Source organism: Heliangelus exortis, chromosome 2, assembly GCF_036169615.1.
Source record: "Heliangelus exortis chromosome 2, bHelExo1.hap1, whole genome shotgun sequence".
NCBI classification, from domain to species: Eukaryota; Metazoa; Chordata; class Aves; order Apodiformes; family Trochilidae; genus Heliangelus; species Heliangelus exortis.
The window spans coordinates 73,428,531-73,447,566 of NC_092423.1; the positions used below are offsets into that span (position 1 = coordinate 73,428,531).

The 19,036-nt window shown below is 35.4% G+C and overlaps 1 protein-coding gene across 3 annotated transcripts in view; it reads left to right on the plus strand.

The window, feature by feature from the left end:
- CDH10 (cadherin 10) overlaps positions 1-19,036 on the plus strand; it is an 89,882-nt gene that overhangs the window by 23,278 nt on the left and 47,568 nt on the right. For 2 of the 3 annotated variants that reach the window (XM_071736634.1, XM_071736636.1), the window contains exon 2: positions 12,689-13,056. In XM_071736634.1, the coding sequence (XP_071592735.1) occupies positions 12,826-13,056 (231 nt within the window). In that variant the 5' untranslated portion in view covers positions 12,689-12,825. Of the gene's footprint in view, positions 1-12,688; positions 13,057-19,036 lie in introns of those variants that run through there. The other variant, XM_071736635.1, reaches the window with a different exon arrangement.

Here is a 19,036-nt window from a genome sequence, read left to right on the forward strand (position 1 = left end):
AACTATGTCTTATTTACATCATTATTTTGACACTTTTGAAGATAGGAAGAGATGGAAGTTAGTTTATCATTGAGCAGACACTTTCAGTACCCTTTTGACTCTTGAAAGTACAGAACTATTTTTCTGTTGTCTCCTCATGGTACCTATTTATGAGGTTTACAAAAAGAGGCTTCACTTGGTGTTTTATATGCTTGGTAAATTTGCGGAGACTATTCTGTAGAGAAAAGTGTGTACATGCTGCCTAAGACACCATCACTCATCCAGAAATTGTATTTACATGTTGCATAAAATCCAGCGCAAAGTAGGAATAAGTGTCTGTAAAAACACTTAAAACTTTTTGTAGAAAAAAATTACATGTAGTCCATGTTAGAGATCAGTATATCATGTTTTCACTTTGAAAAGTCTTGTTTAAAAAAAAGTTTTAACATATAATAATAATAATAACAGACATAAAGAATTCTAATAATTTAAGTATTCTTTTTATTTCTCCTTTACAATTATTATTCAGTCATATTAAATACAAACAAACAGCATTTTTCACACAGAATTATGATCTGACTCCTAATTAACTTTCAGTTTAATTATAATAGAAACATTTGGTTTCCAATTGTAGTATCAGTTTATTCCCCCTTGATTCAAAATAAAAACAAAACAAAACTGTATAGATAATTGGAAAAAATTATAAATACTAGATGTGTCATAAAATAGTTTGTTTACATATGTAAAAAACACAGAATTCGAGGTAGATCATGTGTATTGATATAAATGCTTGAATTCTACTCAGATAAATGTAATTCTTCACGTGGATCTGTGAGGAGAATATTACTTTGCTAATTAACTCTGTTTGTAGAGATACATAGTTTTAATTAAAACTATTTTTCTTTTTTGAATAACTTCATAGTCCTATAATATATGAATTAATTTTCACTTAACAGTTACACTGCTGTTGTAATAAAATATCCTCATGTTTTCTTGAATTCTATTTTAGTTGTTTGCATTTTGTTTTCTGACTCTTGTATGTGCAGTTGGAGAATCATTTGAGTGAAATAACAAGACTCACTGTCACTTTTGATATTATGTGGACAGGCAGAAACTACCTAGTAAAGGACCTTGCAGCTTTACATTATCAGTTTGGAGTGGAGAGCTGTTAAGCAAAAGATAATCTCACTGTATGTGACATGGAGGGGTGGTCATTAATGGTTGAGTAAATATCGGTTGCTACGTTAGGAATGCCCAACAGCCATGTAAAAGGAATCTGTGAATACAGTGATGAAGAAAAAAAAAATTGTTTTCCTTCAGGACAGGTATTTTTCCACCCATATAATATTTGCGCTACTCTATACTTTGATGAATATATACTTCTGTGTCTGCAGAGTTTACATAATTGCATATATAAACCCAAAACCAAGTAACTGCACCAAGGCTTGGAAATTTAAATCTTCATCAGCCATCCAACCACATCTCAGATAGCACTTTCTCCGGTTTCATCTGTGAAGCTCGAGTTATATAATCCTGATTCCAAAGTCTGTCATGAAATAACAATTATCACACAGAATTGAGCTGAAAAAGAAAGCAGTACAATACTAAAATCTATCAATATTCTCATTGTATCTGTACTCCTGTAGCTTTTTTTTCATCTTGACCTTTTTGTTATTTCTTGTTCGTGATTATTAAAAAAAAATAACTACAGACCATTGCTTTGTTTATATGACTGTTTTCTTCCTTTCATTCAATCATAGTTTTTGACCAGGAGGAGAATTTCTCTTTTATTTTGAGTAAAAGGGATGAGAACACTCAGGCAGATGTTAATTTTAAATAAGACACTGCAAGGCATTGTAGCTGCTGTATTTTACCTACCTATTGCCAATTTCATATATTCCAGTTTTCAAGTTTAGAAGTATGGTTGGTGAAAAACTGTTAAAAGAACAACAAAAAAAGTAACATCTGTCATCAAAGTAATCCTTCCCACAGTGCTCATGTAAAAGCAGAAAATTCCTTTTAATGTCTGAGTTGTCTCTAGTAAAGAAATTGTGTATGAAATTTCTTGAGTTATCTGCAAATTCTATTGAAGCCTTGTTCTTTTTCCTACATAAAGTTACAAAATAAAGTTAATTTGCTCTGCAGATACTACTACACAAAACGAACAAAAAACGCCAGACAAAAATGGTATCCAGTGAAGGTTTTATTCTGTTTGTTACTGTCAAACAGTTTAATACTTCCTGTTGGTTGAGTTCTTCACACTGATACTAGTGGTCATTGGAAAGGGGAAAAAGAAGGAGGAAAATAATTTTCATTAGGATCATGACCAATTGCTCAGATGTCTACAAGTTTTGACACCCTTAGTTTTCAAGCCTCTAAATGTAACAAGGTTAGCCTGAAATTCATGGGGAATTGGAGTTTCTTGTGACTGTTACTTGAAAACTAGATTTTTCAAGTTTCAAAACAAGTTTTTAAAATGTTTTAGCGCTTTGGAAATAGAGATGAAATCCCTGTTTTGGGGGGGACTTTTTAATGATACCTAGGGATGGTAATTGCTGTTGCAAGTCAAAAGGAAGAACAGCGAGGTATTGCCAGAATGCAAATTAGCAAAAACTGTAAGTTAATATTCTTCCTTACTTGATTTTTTTTCATCTGAGGCCTTCTTGAATGGCATGACTACTTGGCAGGTGTCATTCTCTTTTACCACTTTTTATGTTTCATCAACTATGGAAAAGTCTACAATGTTAAATAGTTACAATGAGAGGGGATGTGAAAGATTCTAATATCATGTGATCAGAACAGCAAAGGCCTCAGTTAGTGTCTCTGCCTGATTAGCTGCCATCTGTACTTAATTTGTGAATGATTTTCAAGCTAATGAAGTCACACTTTGAAGAAAAAATATTCTGGGGAAAAGAGCAAGAAAACCAAACTCTAGCTTTAAAACAAATCCACCTTTCTTGCACTAACAAATTGTAAAGTTTATATTTTACAATGTTTTACCTACACATAGCACCTAATGCCATGGTCTTAATGCCATAATGTAGGAAAAACTGAAGGAAAAAAAATTATTTCACAACTGTAGGGAAAGCTCTGGAATATCATGATGCTATACACCATCGGTGTAGCTGCTTTACTGCTTGCTGCTAAGCAAGATCTAGGGGTGGGAGAGGAGATTGAAAAGTGGAATGTGCTGATTCTCGAGTCTTCTTCTGACTCTTAACTCTTCACTTTGTCTTGTTTGCCAATATGTGCATCATTTATTAATTCTCCAGACACTGTGAACAGCACTTGAACATTCAGGTTACAACCTCTCATGCATCAATTACAATGGTTTCTTGAATTTTCCTTGTATTTAAAACTTTTCAAGACAAGCCCAACTCATGCTTAACCACACAGCTCAATTCTTCGTCTGACACAGAGGTTTATTCACTTGGGACAGCAAATATGATTTTTCACCTGTACACTTGAAGCTTTTAGGACTTCAGTGTATTGGGTTTTCAGCAACTTCTTTCTGGAGAATAATGTCTCTCCTCTGTATGTCTTTATATGTCTTACACACTGTATGATTCATTCTCCTTTTATTTACTGTATGATTCATTCTCATGTTTATCAGTGCTTGGCATTTCTATTTCAGTAGGTTACCAACTTCATCTATTCATATTCAGTCTCATGAACTTTACTGACAGCCAACACCAAGTTTTAAATTCATTTTATTTATATTGGAAAGTGACATATGGACACTTCTTGGTTTGCACATGCTGCATCACATAATACCATAGATACTTTCTGCAAAACATTTTTAGTCCTCCTACAGACAGAGAATATTCTTCTTATTGCATCTTCTAATTGCTCATCTGTTCACGCTTATTTCTGTTAATGTTTTATTACTTGATTTATACAGCTTTAATAATTTCAATATATTTATAACTCTTCAGAGCATAGCTTTATACTACAGGTGGGACCTTGCTGTTTTTTTCTTGTCTAACCCACACACTGCCCTCACCGATCAGCTGAATGATTACACATGGCTAATAGTAAGTCCTTGGTGACCTCATCAAACAAGCATGAAACATGCTACAAAAGTACAGGATACAGAACTTAAGCCTCTCAGAAGAGGATAAATAAAAGAAGAGGATAAATAAAAGGCTATGCCTTTAAATAAAATGCTATGCCAAGGTGGATGGTATTGTACCCTGAGACTTAGAGATGCAGTTTGTCTCCTTGCCTGTTTCATGATTCACCTGCTGTCTCATGTGATCCCTATGTCTACTCCTCAGTTTCTTATTCATACAGTCTAGAATAACAAGCTAGAGTAGTAGAATTTGTTACTGTATTCTGCTGAGTAACTGAAAGCAATATATTCCTTCTCTGAATCTTGAATGAAGTAATTTAGGTTTAGATTGGATACTAGAAGAAACTTCTTTTCTGAAAGGGTAATTAAACACTGGAACAGGCTGCCCAGGGTGGTGGCTGAATCACCATACCTGGAGGTGTTTAAAAGAAATGTAGATGTGGTGCTTAGGGACATGCTTCAGTACAGGACTCAGTAGAGTTAAGTTAATATTCTAGAAGCAGTTGAGAGAGGTCTGGAGATCGTTAGCTCTTTTTATGGAGGACTTGCAACATCCCAGATGTCAGCTGGAAGTACAACACAACAGAGAGAGAACAGTCCTAGGGGTTCCTGAAGTTTGTGTAAGAGAGCTTACTGACACAGCTGGTGAGTGAGCCAGGCAGGGATAGTACCCTGCTGGACCTGTTGTTTGTTAACAGAGAAGGTCTTGTGGAGGATGTAAAGGCTGGAGGGCATCTGATTCTTGGAGATGCAAGGAGGGGAGTCAGCAGGACTGCCACCTTTGACTTCCAGAGGGCAGATTTTGGCCCGCTTTGAGCATGATTGAGAGTGTTCCCTGGGAGACGGTTCTGAAGGGCGAAGCATCCCATGAAGGCTGATCATACTTCAAGGAGGAACTCTTAAAGGTATGGGAGCAGGATATGCCTATGTCCCAGATGAGCCAACAGGCAAGAACAATGGCCTGACTGAACAGGGAACTTTGGTAGGAACTCAGGAACAAAAGGAAAGTTTACAGCCTTTGGAAAAGGGGGCAGGCAACTTTTGAGCACTACAAAGTCACAGCAGAGCTGTGCAGGAGGGGTATAAAGGGCCAAATCCAGATGCTTTTTCAGTATATCAATAGGAAAAGTAAGACAAGGGAAAATGTAGGCCTGCTGATAAATGAAGAGGGTACCCTCATGGTGGAAGACACAGAGAAGATGGCTTTATTGAATACCTTCTTTCCTTTGGTCTTCACTGATAAAGCCTGCCCTCATGAATCCCATAACCATTGTAATCCCCAACCCTCATGAATCCCAGGGTAAGGGAAAGGGTCTTGAGAGAAGACTTTTCCTCAGTAGGGAGGACCTCGCTAGAGACTACTTAGCCAAATTGGATATCTATAAATTCTAAAAATAGGATGTAATCTTTCAATTACATCTTTCAATCATCACACGTACATCAAAAAACTGCTAGTTTCACATTGCATAAGCAATATTAAATATTATACTGGCTAAATACCGGATGTACAGTACTTTGCCTTTTTCCGATGCACTGTAGATTGTACAGTGTGAAGCACAAAAGGCTACAGAATATTATACAGTACATGTACATAGTGTTTTCTTAAGAATTTTCTTGTCATGGCTAACATTTTAAAACTTGCAGAAAAGTCATAAAGGAGACTCTTAACTCTGACTCACTAATGGTGAAGAAATTATGAGCATTTTATCCAACCATACCAAATCAGTGTAATAAATGATATTACCACTCCCTACATTATTATTTTTTTGTAATTTCAGGTCAGCGTGTCACCAAAAAACATCAATCACCCCATAAATGGAGTTTTACTTTGCTGTATAAATTGAGAACAATGCAAGGAGCCATAGCAGGCCTTTTAGACATGCTACAGATTATAAAGGAATTGAACATGAAGTGAAACTCCAAGCACTTTCAGAAAGAAATATTCAGAGTAAAAAATTTCAAATGCATTGCAAATATGACTTCTCGTCATTCAAAAAAGATTTTTTTGTGCCAAATGTAACATTTATGGGCTTTGTGCATATTAAAGTGCATATTTCAATATTTAACAGTTTTTATTCTAATAAATGTGAGAGATACAATAGTATGCTTTAACAGACTTTCTCAAAATGTGATCCTCTTACATTTCAACAGTGAGCTTCCATGAGTTGTTTTAATTGCTTCATGTCTGCTAAGAAAGAATGTAATCCTTCTGTTATCATCTTAATTAGAAGGAAGGGGACTATCCATGCTGCAGGCACAGGCACTAACACAAGTCTGAGGTGCCATCATGTAGACATCAATGAAGGCTTTACTAAATTACACACTCTCCATAGCAGGCACGGTCTCTCAGTGCCCTAATTCTTTTTGCTTTAGTGATCTGCCTCTGCTCTCTGAAGCCATACAGTTTCAGACTGAGCTGAAGATATAAATGTCTGATGAGATTATGGTGAGTTTTTAGATACTTGGCACCCCTCTATGCTTATTCTGTTTTTTAAATAAGGCTCAGAGTTTGCTGGCACGTGAAAGCACTGGGCAGCTAAGACTAAGAGTTTTCAAATTCTACCTGCCCTGAAGGAAAAGACTGTATTTTTCATAACCATTCAGCATTAATTCATTACAATTTACCCTCCTCAGGAAAATGCTTCAGTACAGGGAAAAAGAATATTAAGTTCCCAAGACTAGAAGTTTGATGATCTCTCATTTTGGCTCTTGGCAACATGCAGACAGAATTTTCTAATCTTTTCATTTCCAGAAAAATTAGTCTGCCAAAAATGGACTGAAGTGAATATGAATCAGAAAATGTGGTGTTAACAAAATCTCATTAGTACATGCTCTTGTGTCTAAATTAGAATGTCATAATACTGCAATTACATTTAATTCTTCTGATAAATCAGTTTTCATCCTACTCCATACTTTTTCAGAGAAGAAAACAACATTCTGCAACTTGGGTTTTGCTGCTTCCCATTGGAATGGGTCATTGTCCTCCTCTGTGCTGTCACTCTCTTCTACCTTCCCCTAGCATGCATACTAAGCATCAGAACATTTTTTTGTGGTTTTGTTTTGGTTTGGTTTTGATTGTGAGGGTTTTGGGTTAGTGTTTTAATTAAACAGAAAGAAAGGAAAAAAGAAAGTATAATCAAATGCTAAAAGCCATAATTGGTTTTGGCTTTGTTGATTTTAACAGATGAAGTAGAGGACTACCTTCTTTGAAAAGACAAAAGTCTGCTAATAATACAATGTAGATGGATGTTTTAGAAAGCAGCATGGCCTGAGGCTAAACCTAAAAGGGCATATTAATTTGGAATGAAGTGAAGGTGGAGTAGTAAATAGCTAAATTCACTCTATATGGCAGACACTTGATGGGATAAATACAGCACCAAAAGCTTTCACAGGGAGACTCAGAGGGCTGGCACAGACCCTATTTAAATGGGAGGGAGCTGTGTGGCTAGGACTGTTATCATTTGATGCAGAAGAGCACACTGATGGCTGGCAAGCAAGAGAGTTCAAGTTGCCCTCAATCCACAACAGTAAACATACAGCTGCTTTTGAGATGAAATCAAATAAATGGAAAAGGATAGGGTTGAGCTGGAAAGAATAATAGTCATTCATATATAGGAGAATAGAGTGACCCCTGGTAACAGTGGCACCAGTTGCAGAAAGAAATAATGAGGAGAAATAATGACATGGAAAAAGATGGGACAGGGTTCTACAGGATGGAGCTTGAAAAGATCTTGAGAAATTCTCTGGCAACACCATCAGCAGGAAGCCCATTTCTGAAAGTAATTTGCTCAAACTGTTCTTCCAAACCTTTAGTCACATATCCTTTGGCTGCTGACAACCCTTGGAAATACAGAGGAAGTTTTTCTTAATGTTTAACCTAATTCATAGCTGTGATTGGAATAAATTATTTATACTACTTGTGATGTGTGTTGAGAATAAATCCGTATTTTCAGCAGTTTCTGTTTCTGAAAACCACAGTCTTACCACCTTCTTCATCTTTTTTTTCTTCCTGTAGACTAGGCAAATAGGTAATAGGTGTAGTTGTTCTTTCCTCAGAAATAACACTTTGTTCTTAAACATTTTGTTGCTTGCCTTATCTCTGTTCATTTGAATGTCAGTTCTGTTATGTTCAAACCTGGACACAGCATTTAAAGTGAGGATGAGTGGAGAGGAAGAATTATTTCATACTTCTTAAGAATAATATTCCTGTTCATAAATCTTCTATTCATCTTTCTATTTTTAAAAAGTGAGAGACAAAAAAATCCACCATATTCAGAGTGCTCAGGATTGTTATACTATTCCTCAATTATTTTTCCAGAACTGTGCCTATGTAGTTTCTTCCTATACGGTGCAACATATTATAATCTTTCCACTTTTTTTTAATCATATCCTGCACATTTCACATAATTTATTTAATTATGGAGGAATGCTTTTTTGCTAATTTTAATTTTGGTTTAGCTTAGGGGTTTTTTTGGTTATTGACAATTTACCAGTTATCCCTTTACTTCAGAATTAGGAAATTACATTATGAACGACTATTCATTGTGATGAAATAGACAAAGCAAGGAACATAAATCTATAATACAAGGGATTATGACATTAGAATCTATTTAGAAATGACCATTTGAAAGAGATCACATTTGCTTCAAGTACTCGTAAAAACCTTTATAAAAATATTGTCTTATTTTTATCTTAAGGGATAATTGCACCCCTATGGTATACTTACAGAAATATTTTGTTATGTTTTAAATAGGAGTGTCTCACAAAGGTGTCTCTTTAAAGTACATGCTTCATCATACTGTGCTGTAAAGCATTAGAACTTTATTCCAATTTTTGATAAAAAGATGGGAAATAATGCAACTAAATTACCTGACCTGAGCACTTCTGAGGCTTTTCGAAAATGCAGCTTTTTTGGCACTTAGCTGACATCTTTCTTCCATTTTTAGTAGGTTGTTAAATTGTTCCTTTGATTTCAAAATCTATCCAGAGTTTTGAATTTTGTTTATGACATAAGTCAGGAGTTAGAGTTCTACTGAAAGACAAAGAGATCTTTCCATGTTACCTACTTCAGTGTGGAAATAATAGTAGAAATTGTGCCTCTTGACTGTTGGCTTTCACCGCTTTGGAGAAATGAATTCAGCCTGTGGTGGTAGCTCTAAACTGGTGGCTGAAGGGCAACCAAAGATTTGGAAAAATGGGATAGAAAATGTCATTGTGGTTGTATACAAGATCAGCGTTATTGACATCACCTCTGCAGAGCAAGAGAAGACATGAACATAATGTGATCCAATGTCTTCTATTCTAAAGACTGTGCTCATAAAATTCTGGTGTAGTTTAACTTAATTTGTCATGAAGCATCTACAGTTCCAAAAGTATCTTTCTTTTCTACAAAAAGCAAAAAATAAACCGCGTTAGATATGGAACAAATATTGTAGATGGTGGCTATACCAAGTAAATTTTTTTGCTGTTCAGATTTGGTCTCCATAGGAAACAGAGATTAAAATTTATTGATTAAAATAAATAGACAAGGTTTTGATCTGTATTACAGTTTTTAGTTTAAGCTTAATTCTGCTGAATTGTAAAAGCAGCTGTACATCAGTACAGGAAAATAGATAAGAAGGGAAAAATGTTTACTGAAGAAATAAATGTAAGCTCTTAAAGAACAATCTCTGGGAGCAACCAGTAAATCAGATTCTGAGAAATTTATAATTTAAGGGTATTCATGGTTCAATCTTTTGTGGCTGTTAAATCTCATGAGCTTCAAATGATATGAGGTATGTTTTAGTATTAATAAGGGAGTGGCAGGATTGAGCAAGCAAAATATATTTCCCAGATTTTGCAAAAATTACATTTAAAATCACATTAATACAGTTGGAGTTGCATTAAAACATTTTCTTCTGAGAGATATGGAAGGGATTAACATGAGGAGACTGCCTGATTGTTTTAAAGTCGTTAGCTGAAGGCTAATGGTGAAATGATTCATAGCTTTGGTGATGACTGATCCATCTCCTCCATACTAGATTTTGTTCCAAGAAAAATTATTACAAATAACCCTCCTACATAAACAAAATAATTAACATAAAAGTATTTAAAGCTAATTAAAACTATCTCTGTTCTTTATAATACTTACTTGAAGCCAGCAAAACTATTACCATTCTGCTGAGTTCTCAGACCCTCTTTCCTATTTCCTAGAAAAACCACTTGATAAATGTATTTTCCTGCATCAGCTGCTCCTGTTTCGGCAGGATCGCACAGAACATACACCACATATTACACATTTGGGACTTGTGTAATTTTCTATAGTTATATGTTAAAAGGTTTCCTTAATATAATTTTCTTCAAACATTTTCTTTATTCCAGTACTTTTTATTTAATTTTTTTCAGTCTGTTTTGAAGCATTAATTGTCAATTAACAACACTTTTGCACCAAATAATAATAATAATGTGTGAATAATGGAATATATACTGGTGGAAACAAGAAAGTGAAAAAAAGAAAAAAACCTACCCTTCCAAAAAAATAAAATACTGTACTCATTAAAAAAAAAAAAACAAACAACAAAACAAACAAACAAACAAAAAAACCCAAAACAAAAAAAAAAATCAAAAAAAACCAAAACAGAACACCAAAGGAAAAAAAAACAAAACAAAACAAAAACCCACCCAAAAACAAAACGAAAAGCTTTCAAATATAGGGAAAATAGGGAAAATAATGTATCCTGAAGAGGTAGTTTCAAGGTTGAAATTCCTATGGTTTTGAGAAGAAACATTTCTAAGTATCTGAGAATAAATCATAGCCCTCTTCTCTCACTTTGTTTCAAAGAACATAAATATTTTGATAAATGATCTCTAAGATGAAAACCACTTCAAGTTTGTACATGCTTATATAACTCGGCATATGTTATTCTGGGTAGTACTCAGTTCACAAATCAGCTAAAAGTCACAGTTTTTGGAGAAAGGAAGAAGGATTAAAGGAAGAGATATATAACCTGGTGTTTATGAAGACAAATAGAAAGCCATGCCTGTGAGTTACTGTGAAAAGTCTTGGAGCTGAAGTCCTTGAAAGCAGTGGCTTTGAGAAATTCTTTAGTCTTCCAAATGCTGGAGGAGAGGTAAAAATACCCTCCAGAGAGAACTTAACTCTGAAGACAAAAGGTGATTTCTGAACTGAATCTTTCCAGTCATCAACAAACACAAATGCACATGCACATGAAGAGTCTTTCATCTGTAAGAAAGTGCTACGTATCATAGGCTTCCCGCTCTACACTTCTGACATTTTATTACAAACTCTGTTGATCAACAGAGGCTTACTGGAAATATCCTGAGTAGCACTTCAGTAGCAAACTGAATTTTTTTTTTTTTTTTTACATAAAATTCTTTTTTAGACCTTTTACATAGCTCTACTGTAAATAATAAGAATAATAAAAAGATTATAGTGCGTTACACTATAATGTTATTGAAGTCAGAAGGCACATGGGATTGTTGTGTGCACTGTTACTTGTCAAAATGAGAAAAGAGGAGAAAAAAAACATTCAAAAGAATTTAGTGCCACACGTGGAACAATATCCAAGTAACTGAAACCACCATCTATGCATTTTTTTCTGATAGCATGCTAAAAATAAATTTAAAAATAAACACTCCATCCCCATTAAGTAGACAAATCATACTTTTTCATGATTTACTGCAGGAAAATATTCTCACTAGCAAAAAGTGCTAACTCTTTAAATGCTGGGATGTAATTGAAGAGAACCTAGCTAAATTTGTCTGGCTGAAAGGAAAAAGGAAAGGAAAAAATAAAGGAGGAAAGGAGGAAAAAATAAAATAAAAATAAAATAAAGGAGAATAAAAGGAGAATAAAAATAAAAAGAAGGAAAAAATAAAATTAAAAAAAAAAAAAAAAAAGAAAAAAGAAAATAAAGCAAACTGAAAAAAGGAAGTGGTGATAAAACAAAGATGGTTTGGGAGAGGCTTGCCCTCTCTCTGAAATATCACTTCTGGCGATGAGATTTATTTCAAAACTTTACAAAATTAGTTATTTAGGATACTTTCAAAACAGGCCTGCATTTTTTAAATACTCCCTGCATTTTAAGGCTAAGTTTGCATCTCTGCATATTGCAAGATCATCTCAAGAAATTTTTGTATTTAAATTTTAGTTCATGTCATGTATTTCTTCTCATGCATTTGATGTTCTTTTACCATTTAAAACACTCTGAGAACCTTTCTCTCATTTCTAAAACTACTTTGTGTTTGATTTTAAGTTCTCTTAATAGTAAGATTATTAAAATACTGCAATTCTTGTAATTCAGAACAGCTTTTGAAGCAAAGGCAGAGGTATTTAATGTCTAATTTCAGCAATATTAATCCCCTACACTATATAAAGAACATTCTTCGAAGTTTTTAAATTGAAATGTTTTAATGAGGAAATAGTTGATCATCTCAAGGCACTCTCTTTTTCTTAGGAAGTGATTTGACAGGAGCTACTTAAGATATACACCATGTTCTCCTTATCTGGAAAACCTTTGTATTTATAACCGGGTTACTTTTTGTTCTTTGCATCTATGGGTGTGCAGTAGCAAGGATGTTGGACTCTAGGAGGGAATGCACTTCAACTTATACTGTCTCTTGCCTTTTCACTTTCAGGGTTTGGTTACTATGTACAGTTCAGAGATGAGCTGCTGGGAATTGCTGGGCTGCATCAGCAACTAGAGACACATAAAGCAAGTCTAGGAGAACGAAACATCGCTGACTGTCTTGAAGTGCATCAGCAGTGGAGAACTATGACAATACATCAACTCCTGTTTCTTCTGTTGCTCTGGATGTGGCTGCCACACCCCCACCACGCTGAAATGCTGTTCAGAAGGACTCCTGATCTCAGACCCAAAAGCTTTGGGGGACGCGCAACAGGGAATGACGGAAAAGCGATTCACCGCCAGAAGCGAGGATGGATGTGGAACCAGTTTTTTCTTTTAGAGGAATACACAGGATCTGATTATCAGTATGTAGGCAAGGTAGGTTTCTTAATAAGATCTCTGCATTATTGTCAAGTTTACTTATCTTTCTACATTGCCCTAGTTTCTATGGTTTTTAATGTGTGAGAAGCAGATTTCCAGGCAATATATATATAGCTGTCAATGCTAGAATTACTAAAATAATACTATTTAAAATTATTTAAAAATATTTGAATTAAGCAAATGAATTATTTCACCTTATAGCAACCTTCCAACATCTGAGGGGGGCCTACAAGAAAGCTAGGTTAGGGTTTTTCACATGGGCGTGTAGTGAGAAGACAAGGGGAAATGGTTTAAAACTTGAAGAGGGAAGATTTATGCTAGACATTAGAAGGGGAGATTTAGGCTTGACATTAGGAAGAAATTCTTCTGAGGGTCGTGAGACACTGGCATAGGTTGCCCAAGGAATTTGTGGCAGCCCACCCCCCTGGAAGTGTTCAAGGCCAGGTTGGATGGGGCTTTGAGCAACCTGGTCTAGTGGGAGGTGTCCCTGCCCACGCAGGGGGCTTGGAAATAAATGATCTTAAGGTCCCTTCCAGCCCTATCCATTCTATGATTATAGAATCATAGTCAATGACTAGAAGAAAATAATGCCATAAAGAGATTTCAGTCAAAACTAAGTATTAAGTGTGATTTTTAAAATATCAGTAATAGCTGATAAATGTGCCACTGTAAGGAAGAACAAAAATTCCTAAACTGAGGCTATCAGATTAATCTGGATTTGTGATTTACATCATGACTGGTGGGGTTTTTTTCCTAATCTCTTATCCTGCATCTGTGTATCCGTCAAGAGATCTTGAAAACTGTTGAATATCACACTAGTCTTGAAACCAGTACCTACAAATCACAATTAAATTTATATGCATTCGCTTAGTTACTGTTTAAGGCATTTTATGGGAGAATAAGAGAGTGGTCTTTAAGAATAATATGATAGAAATGAGGGTCCGTGAATGAATGGGATACGTGATCCAATCCATAGCAGCTGAAGAGTTCCTTACTGAAGTCAACTATGCATGTGAAATAGTGGCAAAGTATGTACATTCACTGGTTGCTACAGGTCAGTATTCATTATTATAAGAAATGAGGATGGTAATTCTATGGGTAGAAATCAAACGGATATAAATGTTTTGTATATGCAGAACCACAGCTCCTAGTAGAGGTGGAAACCACAAGAAAAGAGCAGTGTGGGAAATCAGACATATAGATGCATTATACAACCTGTTTTTGAGGTTTCTGTGCACAAATTTTCAAAAGGCAGTAATTTGGAGAAAAGATACATTTCACATATTAATATATATAATGCATGGGTGTTGAAAAAGTATCTTAAACTTCATATAATTTCATTCATACCTGGGGTTAGTATTAGGGTTAATGCTTCCTTTATGTCTCTTTCTGTGCAGAAAGTATATATGCTCATTTTTTCTTTCTTAACATATTGCAGCTGACTCATAACTTCTAAGTATACAGTTTCAAGGCCAATTAATTATGTTTCAAATAAAGTTGTTTAACTATAAAGTATTATACATTTTCAGACTTATTCTGAAAAACTTCAATTTGTTTTAAGCATATCCAGAAAATATTTTTTGTATATGACTTTCTTAAAAGTGCTCTCTGGTAACAAGAGGGCTTGGGTGCTTTCAGTTGGGCATAGTCAGGGCATACTCACTGTAATTGCTTGTGGGGATGATCTCCAATGCCAAAATTATCTGATGGTATTTTGGTCAAATGTGCCAGGCACTGTACATGAAAGACCTAAGTGAGTATTTCCAGTTACCTCTTTGGACTTGCAAATCTTTGAAAGGATAAGAAGGAACAGGGGCCTACAGTGGAATTCCAGGGCTTCACAATGAAACAGTACTGTAATGGATTACTGTTTTGTTGGGTTTGTTGGGGTTTTTTTTGTTTGGGGTTTTTTACAATCCGAGTTATTATTTATATTTTGTTTGTGAGGAAAATTCAGCCACTACTCATAGACAACGCGTGAATTTACAAAAATAGCCAGGCTTTATGATTTAAACAAGTTCAAAGGATTTATTTAGGAATTATACAATTAGTTACTTTGGAGAGAAGAGTCGTTAAGAAGAGAAAAGAAGGAGGGACCAGTCAAGATGTTATCACCGTCCGCCGACCTTGGCCTCTGGCTGTGGTCGGGTGCGTAGGGTCTGTCGCTCCTGCCGCTTCTCTGTCCCGCAGCTGAAGCCGAAGTGCCGAGAGAGGGGGGGTCCAGAAGAAAGCCGCCTCGCCGCTTTCCGCTTGGGCCTTCAGAGCTGCTTCCCGCCTTTTTGCGCCGAGCTGGCTGGAGTTTGTAGTCACAGGAGCTGGCTTCCACGTGTCCTTCTGAGCTGCTGGCTCCTCCGAGCTGCTGGCACCTTTTCGGTTCTTTTGGGGCGATTTTTATACAGGAAATGAAAAGGGGTCCCTTTTTTGCATAAGTCCCTGATACATACAGATTTCCAGACTTCCCGGAGATGAGTCGTCCTTATCTTTTAGTCTTTTTGGGTGTCCTGCTACCTTCATTGTCTCCATCATGCACCAGGAGACGACCTGATAAGCATTCTTATCTTTTAGGTGTCTGTCAGGCATATGGTGAGGTAAACATATGTTAATTGACAAAATGTTGCAACATAGCAGGGAGAAAGAAAAACAAAAAGATTGATTCAAGAGACATATTTTTGTATTTTTAAAGTGTTTACATCAGTGTTTTTTTGTTTTTTTGTTTTGTTTGTTTGTTTGCTTTTCTCACTCTAATAATCCCAGCAACAGTGATCTGCCATTTTAAACTAACTTTTACAAGAGACAGTTCTACTCTTTGGAAGAATAAAGTGCAGTAGTGTTAATCAGTTGTCAGGAAGGTTTCGAGGGAATACAGCCTAAGTTGTGAACATCCTTCCAGCAGGTGTAAAATCACCAGAAAGACACATTTTGCTGCCTTCATGGAAAAGAGTTGTAACTCTCTTGGGTGGTTTCCAAACTCAGATTTTGTGCATGATTATATATTGCACTAAAAATGACATCATGCTTCAAAATAGTATAAGAAACAGGGAAGTAGTTTAGTCTGAACTGTGCAGTTCCTTTCAGTTCAATTTCTCTTTCAGTTTTAAAATTGCATGTGCTTGCCAGGAAAAGATCCTCCCAAAAAGGAAAGAAGTGATAAAACTAAAAGGATTTATATTCTAAGCCATAGTTGAGGAAAATTAGAATCCTCTTCATCACAGTACATTTGTTCACTCAAGGAATCAAAAGACATAATAGAAAAGGGAGCTTTAGAAATGTCTGGCCTATACCTTGTTTGAAATGATGAATGTATAAATAGCTAATAGTTTCAACAAAAATTCAGAGGCTGGTGCTTTAGGCACTTTCTTCCCCCTCTCTTGATTTTTAATTTTTTTTTATTTTTTTAAAATCAGATGCAGATGGCCTTTTAAAAATCCCATATATACAGCAAGGAAGAGTGGAGGCAAAATGGGTGACTTGCAACAAAATACCCAGAGGCAGAGAGTTCTAAGAAATTCAAATTTGTTATTCACTCTAAATTAGAGTGTTTCCTTGCTAGCTTTTCTTTCTATTTATGAGTGGTTTTGTCTTCAAAGATAATTATAAGTAAGCTGAACCAAACAGTCTGTAAAGGCAAGTTCTTCCAGACCATCTAATGACTTCTATTTTGAGGCAGTAATAGCTCTACAGTCAAGGTATCTGAAGTCCCTGGCAGACTAGAATTCTTTTGCATGAGTAAGTAAATATCATTTTCCAACTCAGTGTTACTTTCTTAAACTCATTTATTTCTATTTTCTCAGTCTTTTAACAACTATCTAATTGAGAGTGCTACAGGAGAGTGACTAATGAGGGGAAAATTGCTCTCTACTTAGACAAAATTTTGGTTTGCAGTAATTTCATTTGTCCAGCTGTAGATGTGTTCGTTTACTCTTCAAGTCTGAGAACAGAAACTGCCTTGTTTCATTTCAAAGATCCAATTCACAGACCATCCATCTGCCTGTCACTCAGATGCAAGGTACTTTATATGTCTGAGCATATCTAGAAATTTAGAAAGGCATTAATGAATAATTAGGTGGCTTGGCATGTTAAAGCTCATGTCCAAATAGATTGTATGCAACCAACCAGCTGGAAAATGTAATCTGAAAGAAGGAATGTTATATTCTGGGATATTCATTATATTGTACCATTGAAAACTAGCTCCAAAGAGTACTGCCTTCACTGTAAGACTGAGGTGCCTGGGCACACAAACTTTTCTCTAGGACGAAAAGCTAGATACTTCCAAAAAAGTACCCCCAAAAATGTTCATCAATATAAATTGAAGAAAACTTCCCTGCTCAACTGTAATTCTGTCCATCTCTTCTGTTCCTCTGTTTCCAAATGTAGAAAAGCCTTGCTCCTTCGTATTGGCTTGCACTGATATTTTGTGCCTTTTGTTTACCTGCCATATGTATGGTCTTCAGTCTAGATATATGACCTGGTTTTAGATTTATTTTACGTGCAATGCACGCCCACACTGAATTAACTTTTCTTTATTCATTTTTATTTAGGTAAAAGTGTAAGTGCTCTCTCTGCATCTGAACTTTTATTCCTTCACCACTTCCTTTCCTTTCAACTTGCATACATAGCATTTCCTCTTGGTTTAAAGTTTGGGGTAATAATAACATCCTTCATTGTCAATTTTTGTTGTCCAAAGAATAGGTGTAGATTGATCTACAGTTTGCACCTCAAAGTGCTCTTTCTACTTACATAAAACCTTATCTACCTGGTCCCACCACAGGCACCTGGTACCAGGACATAACATTGTCCAGATGCAAATTCCTCAGGTTATTTACAGCTCTTTGTTCTCCTTCAGGGTCAGGCAATATCAGGCAGTTTACAAGACTCCTCTGTCCCATGTAACTGCTCCTTTGCTTTTATCCTAAATATATATGCCACAATACAGTGATCAGTAGAATAAATTACATTTGATATGCAGAGACATAAAGTAATAATAAAGATTTCTTCTTCCTTTACTAAGCACTTCATCTTCCAGTGAGAACTGTTGGATATCCTTTTTTTAAGGTATGGAATTTGACGTAAAATATGCATAAATTAAAATTTCTGAATCTCCATGCTAATAACTGCTAATTCCACTGAAAACTGGATCTTTAGGAAGCAGAAATATTCAAGATTTTTTTTGTAGTTAATTGAATAACTAGCAACTATTAATACCTAGGCAATCATGGTAATAAACAATTTTACTCAGTACAATTAAAGTGAAAATGATATTTTAAATGTTGACAGTGAGAACAATTACTAATTCTATAACAGGTAGAGCAAACAGGGAGAAAAATAGAGAGCTCTATAGCAATTTTATGTTTTAAAGAATAGGAAATTAAAGAAATGTTATGAAGCAATCCATTTGGAAGAAGGAAATGAAAAGATAGAGAAATGCAATGTTCAGGCCCTGTTACTAAAATTTAGAAAAACTTCTAATGAAGTGGAGGCACTTGTGAAATGCTAAATAAATATGAAGAAATAGATCAAATGAGCTTTAGGAAAGGCAAAATGGTTATTGTCAAATAGCAGATAAATACGTGTATGAGGACATAGAGCCAGGAGGGATACTGGACTTCTGTAAATTGATTTTTTTTTTTTTACAGAACTCTCCACTCTTTTTTTTTTCTTTAAAAGTCTCTGTCACTTGTAAGACTGTGAAGGAATATGACCAAATTTTTTCACAGTGCTTCTGCTGAGGATGCTGTCTCCTCAGAGGATTTCTCAGAAGACTTAGAAATACTTTAGCAATCAGCAGGATGTCTTAGGTCGTTCAAAAAAGATGAGTCTGCTATATAAATAATACAGTTGGAAGATAAAGAAACTGATTTCTTAATTATCTCTTTAGTTAGGTCTGGTTATGTGACATCCCATTCTCTATGTGTCAGGAGTGGCATGTTTTCTAGTAAAAGCCAAGCAAATAAATGTAATAGCTCGAGGACATCTAAAC